At 45.3% G+C, this 7,276-nt stretch overlaps 1 protein-coding gene across 1 annotated transcript in view; it reads right to left on the bottom strand.

Moving 5' to 3' along the window:
- Positions 1-13: 13 nt before the first annotated feature.
- NDRG3 (NDRG family member 3) overlaps positions 14-7,276 on the bottom strand; it is an 84,245-nt gene continuing 76,982 nt past the window's right edge. Inside the window, 5 exon segments of the mRNA XM_036825778.1 lie at positions 14-1,593; positions 3,901-3,952; positions 4,038-4,073; positions 6,540-6,557; positions 6,559-6,588. Coding sequence (XP_036681673.1) covers positions 1,412-1,593; positions 3,901-3,952; positions 4,038-4,073; positions 6,540-6,557; positions 6,559-6,588 — 318 coding nt within the window. The 3' untranslated portion in view covers positions 14-1,411.

The following is a 7,276-nucleotide window of genomic DNA, read 5'->3' as shown; positions in this document are numbered from 1 at the left end:
ACCAGCCACCGGGTAACAATGAGACGTATACAGCTTTATTTCATCATCCGTAAAAAGTTGTACTCTGACAGAGTAACGCATTCCGTACCTCAGCAGAAAGCAAACGCTACATCTGAAAAGCCCCTTCCTAAGATCAGAACTGTGTAACCCTTCTCTATGTAATATCTCAATGCCCTCAAAGCTGGGCCCTTACTGGGTGGCAGTTGCTTTCACCCTCCTCCTGGTGATACTCTCTGGGTGGCTGTGACCCCCTCACATAGCAGCGGACTGAACAAAATTCTACCTGGACAGGCCGCCCTTACAGATTGGCCCCTTCCCTCCTACAAAAGGGAGTTCACAGGAATAACTTTCTGAGACATGGGTTCTATCTGAATTTCATTTAGCTTCCATTAAGTCTGCTGAAATAAGTCTATACTGTTCCTCTCTGCCCAGCCATCGCCTCATCATCTACATAATTTTCAGGCTATACCCCTCCCTTCTGGGGCAGTCGAGGGATGGAGAGTGTCCCTCCTGGGAGGCGCTTCCTGCAGACGTCTGGCATGTGGTATCAGACACTGCAGAGACTCAGTTTTGTTCTGACAGAGCAGAGGCCTGGAATTTCATTTTCCCCTTCCTGTGCTAAAAAAGTCCAGTGACTAAGCCACACTGACTCCCTGGGAAAAACTCCACGTTGCGTCAGAAGCTCATCATTCACGGGCTTCTGAGAGAACATATCCCCCCCTTCTGTTCACAGGACAGTATGCGTGAATTCATTTGGAGAGGAGAAGTGGCCGGCCACCCAGCCTGCGTCTCTACGTAACAGGCTCCCTTCTGTTGGTCGCAGTCAACAATCCGAACAGGAATTATGATCTTCCACATTCCTCAGAACTGCTCTCTCCTGAAGTCACTTTGCAGTTCTTGTTGACCAATATGGAAGCGAAAGAGAATGCAATGGCCTACCCAACCTAGAAACCTGTTCTGCATATTTCCCCTAAAAACACCACTGAAAATGCAAAAAAAGAGTCCCTTTTTTTTTGTTTTTTGCAGAAGCTCTACAAGAAAGCCTGTCTAAAATCACAGAACTATGCACACGCAAACACAGACACGCGTGCTCACACACATACATCAGGATCAAACAATCTTAGCTACATAGTTGGGAAAGCACAGGGAAAAGGTGGCAAGAGAAGATATGGAGATCGGATCAGCTGAAGATGTTGGAATGCTACAGTAATGGCATGGAAGTGGTTCTTGGTACATACAAAAAGGGGGGTGGGCAGGCAGAGAGGATGATTAATCCAGGATACCAGAAAGAGAGAGTCAGTGGCCATGCAAGACTTAAAGATAGATGCCAGTTTGCTGGATGAAGTGTTATATTACGGAGTGGCTGTCGGAAGGAGGACGGACTTGCATGGTCCAAGGGAGGAGCATCTGCTCAGCAGGACACCTCCATGGTCTGGTGTCTGTCCAGGACATCAGGAGACTCAGAGGATTCTTGAGTTCCGTCTGACTGATTGCTTGTGACAGATCGGCTGAAGGCACTTTCTCCAGAGCCGATGCTACTTGAGGTGGAGTGGGTTCGTGATCGGGCGAGCCGGGTCATGCTGGCAGATGGGACTGTAAGAAAGAACCAAGAGGACTATAGGAAGGAGCCCTGGTTCAACTCAGCTAATCGAGAAGTTTCACCAAAAGCTTTACATTTTAGCTTTCCCAACCCATTTAAGGTGACACCAGGACAAGACACAGCCATCCCCACTTTGCATTACTGGCTCTAGGTGAGGGGCTATAGGCAAGGCTGCTTTAAGCCTCTGGTTCTGGTTGGAATCTCAGCTGACTCTGGTCCACAGCAGAACGAGGGGAAACCTAAGTCCAGAGTGTAGCCTCTTAGCTATGCCCATGCCATTCATAAAGTGATTAGGAAGGAGGCTTTGGGAACCCAAGCAGGTAACCAAAACCTGCAGTACATGCAAGACTAAACCAAAGAAAGACAAACCACACCACACAAGTATGAAGGTGTTTCACAAACACAGTGCAAGCCCGATACAACAAGACTACCATCCGTGTCCACAGGCGACCCTTGCTACCTGGGGAGGAGACACGTAGGAAGATGAGGTGTAGGGAGGGCAGGCGGGCCTGGAGCTGGTCCCTGCACAGGGGGTGAGGTACAGGCTGCCTGTGAGGAAGAGCACCGGAGGTGGCTGTTTAACTCAGACTCCTGCCCACTGCCACCGCTCTGGCTGGGAGGTCCTTCCAGCTTGGCCAGGAAAGGGCCTTACCTGGCACACCCCCCTGCCTATCTTTCTGAGACACGAGCTACTTCCCCAGCTGCCATTTCAATGCTGGGGTCCGAAGATGCCATCACCTGCACTTCTCCGGGCACAGGCTCTGACGCTCCTAATTGAGAATCCAGTGTCTGGGGGTTAACTCAAGGATCAGTAAGTAGGTGGTGGTGGAGGAGGGGCCCTGCCTATATAAAGTTTCAGCTGCTGCTGTGACCCTGGCTGTTACAACCTGCTCCTTTACTCCTGGGGGACCAGGGTAGGACCTGCAGGCTAACTCTCTCAGGGCACAACGAGCCACGTTCTATCGGGCTCTCACTGCACAGGAAAACCACGGACATGCTGCGGGCAGCCAATGCAGCCAGGAGAGCATGGCTGGGAGGCAGGGGCAGGGCCAGCGTAGAGGAAGGTACCTGACTCGGTGCTCAGGTGACTGAGCTGCACGTACGGGACTGGAAGCAGGACGGACACAGGAAAAGGCACGTTAGTGACCCGACCGTGCCGAGCGGCAACCTCAGCTGCCCAGCAGACACTGACAGAACGCTCTAAGCCAGGGGTGAAGTTTTATTTTAAGGCCCCAGAAAGGAGGTGAGGCCAACTGATGCTTCAATAACATCTCAGATGTTACTCCTCTCAACTAGTCAAAGGTTTTCTCCTTCACTATAAAGGGCCAACCTGCTTGGATCGGAAATGGATCCAACAGCTGGAAGATCAGCTGCTTCCTAGGAAAGGAGAGGGACTTCTGCTCCTCCCAGAGGCATATGGGTGTGGGCTCGGTTGGTAGTGGCTCACAGACGGGGATGACACAGCCACTCTAGACGAGACACACACGAGCTGCCTGCCAGGTACAGGGCTGTACCCAGGGGCCCAGCTGCTGCCCAGAGCAGCTGCCCAATCGTCATTAATCACACTGATACCAAAGACAGGAGAAAAATCACCCTACTGGATAAAGAGCTCTGTACCTGGGTAGAAGAGTTTTCCTTTTTATAACTCCAAGAAAGGAGCAAGTGTGGATATTCTGTGACAAATGAGAAAGCTCAGGGGTCTCACAATACAAGAGACCAGGACAGTGGCACATGATATGGACACATCCTTGGATTCACTCTACAACACTCTGCAAGTTCATCTCCTGTGGTGGAGCAGACTTAACTGATTTAACTCCTTTTCTTCTGGAGGCTCCATTTTGTTTCTCTAGTCCAGGAGTCATTAACCAGCTGAGTTCAGCTGCAAATAACAACTTCAGATTCATAGCTTGGTCTGGCTAAGCTTCAGTGGTTGAAAATGTGGGCTCTGGAGTCAGACTGCCACGGTTTGAATCATGGCTCTGCAGCTGAATTGTTACCCTGGGAAAGGTGCTTAGCTTCTTTGAGCCTCAGTTTCCTCTTCTATAAGATGGGACTAATAACAGAACTTACCTCTCAAGGTTAAGAATATAGAGTGCCTGGCACAAAGTAAGTGCTTAGTAAGCATTAGCTCATCTTTATATATACACACAGATGAATGTTCCATAAACAGTTTGGTTTCTACTTGATTTCAGGCTGGCTAGCACAGAGGTTATGCCCTGAGAATTGAGTACTCATCAGATGCCAAAATGACCCCATTATCAATAAATCTTTGGTAGAATAGAAAGTTGTGTACTACTCACTGTAGCCCATTCCCTGCAAAAAGTACTTGAAGGCCTCGGTGAGCTTCCCGGGCTAGGGGGACAAAATAAGAAGGCATTAATCTTTGCACAGTCAGAAAGCTGGAGTCAAATGGGTGCTTTTAAAAAAATCTCCTTACCTGAACTACTTGGGGTAGTCCACCACAGTCTGCCATCTAGAAGAGGAAAAATATGCAAGTCAGCTGAGACTTAACACTTAAGGGAAATGCTCTGAACATCCATGGGTCCTTTCAAACAGGACAGGATCAAATTTTAGGTTCCTTAACTTAATGTTTAACTACATCCAAGTGTCCATCTCCTCAATGCACTCTTACACAAAGACTTAAATCCTAGCAATAACCTTGGATGTAATTTTGAAAGATTATTCAACATTTATTAATCAGTAGTGCAGGGCCTAACTTTCAGGCCCGTGTCGGGAATTTTCCATTCGGGTGATAGTGAAGTTAACCACTACCTTCAACCATGGTTCTGCCTCCACCTGGAGAATGCTACTTTCAGAGTCCTCAAACAGTGTGATCCTAACTCCTCAGGGCACCACACTTTTAAGGTTCCCTCTCAACTCTACCTTGTCTTCACTTCACGACTAAGGGGATGTCTCCAATCAGGCACTGAGGCTGAATTCAGCCAACCTACTTGGTCAGCCACTTTCATTTCATAGTTGGATTTGGTAAGGCTGTCTCTCACTTCATAAATCTTTACAGTTGGTTATTCTCACCTGTGCAAAGATTTCTAGAGTAGGGTTTTATTAGCATGCACTGGAATTACCAGGAGGACCTGTTAAAACTCAGATTCTTGAGTTCCTGCCCTAGAGATTCTTTTTTTTTTTTTTTTTTATATTTATTTATTTATTTTGCAACACGTGGGATCTTCATTGCCCCGTGCAGGATCTTTAGTTGTGGCATGCAGGATCTTTAGTTGTGGCGTGCGGGTTCTTTAGCTGCAGCATGTGGGATCTTTTAGTTGCGGCATGCGGGATCTAGTTCCCTGACCAGGGATCAAACCTGGGCGCCCTGCATTGGGAGCACAGAGTCCTAACCGCTGGACCACCAGGGAAGTCCCTAGAGATTCTTATTTAATAGGTTTGCAGCGGGTCTCAGGAACTTGCATTTCTAACAAGCCAGGTGATGTATATTCTGCCAATCCGCAGAGAACACTGCTTCTAGGGAATGATGGCCAACCATGAGGCCACCCTCCTCCTTCCAGCTGTTATGCATTCCATACTCAGATAGTAGCCTATTCAGGCTGACTGGCGTTTTTTAAAAAAGAGACATGAACCTCATGGTCTCCCTTCACTAACATGAAAACTTTCTTTGAGGGTGGACTGTTATTCAGCAGATGGGATTGCCACGTGAGACACAGGAATTTGAGGTTAATAAGGAACAGTCAGTTCCCTGAAAATTCTACATGTAAGATCAGGAACAAATATTTAACCTGAATAAGTATAAAATAGACCTAACTGGCCCAGGCTGTATTTTCATGAAGGTTAGGAGTCAAAGTCTGATTAGAACTGTAAAACAGTTCCCGTATGCAGAGAGAATACTGGGAAAGACTGTTTCCAAGCTTGATACCTATCAAACAGAGAATTAGTTCCATCATGCTGTTGTAGATGGGCATTTTTGCCCAGAAATAAGCATATCTATGGCTACTGTAAAGTTGTTTTGCGCTTTTGGAAAACTGATTCAAACATGCAATGAAAGCTAATTTGAAACCACATGCTTTAAAAAAAAAAAAATCATATTTTAGACTAGTTCATCAATCACCTGGACCCCAGAACACTCTGAGTTTTGTCACCTCAGAGCATTAACCTCATGTTATATTTCCAGGAACTATGGGCTGCTTCTGGTGACAGCACTTCCCTTTTAATCTCACTTCAAAGAGAAAGGGAAGAAAGCAGAGGTCTTTCAGGCTGAGAAAGTAACAGTCAGAAACATAAGATCAGTACTTAAATCTACTGTAATCCAAATTCAAACCAGGAGGTCAGGCCCTTAAATATGTCACTAGAGGCTCCAGAAAATGTGAGCCTGGGGTACAATCAAAATGGGGAGAAGCTTGATATTAACCCTAGAAATTTAGTACACAGAGGGTACTCTCTATTTAGACCTAAGAGAAAGAAAAATGCATCTACCCTTATCATGAGAATGTTGTTGGAAGCTTCCCTTATCCATACAAGGGGATTTAGCACGTAAAGAATTTCCATTCATTGTCTAATTTCTCACAACAATATTAAATAATGCTTATGATGTTTTTAATGACACGGGAAGATGTTTATATGTCAAAAAGTTGAGGAAAACAGACACAGGGCTATAAACAGCCTATGATCTTAATGATGTGTAAAAATGCAATAGGAAAAAGACCGATATTTTACCAGAAGGTTACCTTTGGTGGCAGGATTAGGGTAATTTTTTATTTTATTCTTTTTATATTTCCATTTTTTTCCTATTTTCCCATTTTCTACAATGAGAATATATTCAGGAAAAGAAATTTTTTTTAAGAGAGTGAGAGAATCCAGAGAGAGAAAGAGAAGCTTTCCTTCTTTCGGGCATCTATTCCAGAAATAAGTAATCTGAACCACGTATAATTTACTCACTAATGGTTGGCAATGAGGAAAGAAGACACATTACCTTTAGCAAAGTTGTGTATTACAGGATTCAGGCGAGAATTGCATTCAACCTTCAAAAAAAGAGAGAGAGAGAATTTTATGAACTGCTAGAAAAACAAGAAATAGCTTGGCATGAGAATGATCTTCCAAGATCAATGGCTCATTTGGAGATGGCTGAATCAGCCAAATTACCAAAATACAAAAGTGGGAGACATATTTATATGAAGTACTTTATATCTTATATTTCTTAGTAGATCTAAAAATCTGGCAAAGTTCATTTTCTGACTCCGTTACAAGTAGAGTCTTTAAAGGACTACATGTTGAATCTAATTCCTCCTACTCGCTACATAACATGGGGACAAGTTACCTAATTTAAAAAGTGAACTGGACCGTGGCCCTCACCTGCTGGGGGTCTTGATGATTTCCCAGCACAACCTGGCCTTATGACTGGCCCTTATACCCCTCCCCTGCCCATTTCTCACCCCTTTCCCGTGCCCTGGAGGTAGTGGGTCTACCATTCCTTACACCCTGATTCTCTTCTGCCTCAAGATCTTTGGCTATCCCATGTAAAGTTGAACTCTCTACGGTTTTTCTCTCACTGTAGCCATCACAATTAAGAATTACAACCTTGTATATTTACGTGTATGGTATCTCATACCTTTGTATCCACAAAGGCAGGGACCTCAAAGAAAATATTCTGGGGAGATAATCTCCAGGTTCAACAATGTTTTATGGTTAACTTGATTAACTGGATCTCTT

The sequence above is a fragment of the Balaenoptera musculus genome, chromosome 15 (assembly GCF_009873245.2).
Source record: "Balaenoptera musculus isolate JJ_BM4_2016_0621 chromosome 15, mBalMus1.pri.v3, whole genome shotgun sequence".
Classification (NCBI taxonomy): domain Eukaryota; kingdom Metazoa; phylum Chordata; class Mammalia; order Artiodactyla; family Balaenopteridae; genus Balaenoptera; species Balaenoptera musculus.
Note: the sequence above shows the minus strand (reverse complement) of the source record. Positions and strands in the feature narration are given on the sequence as shown.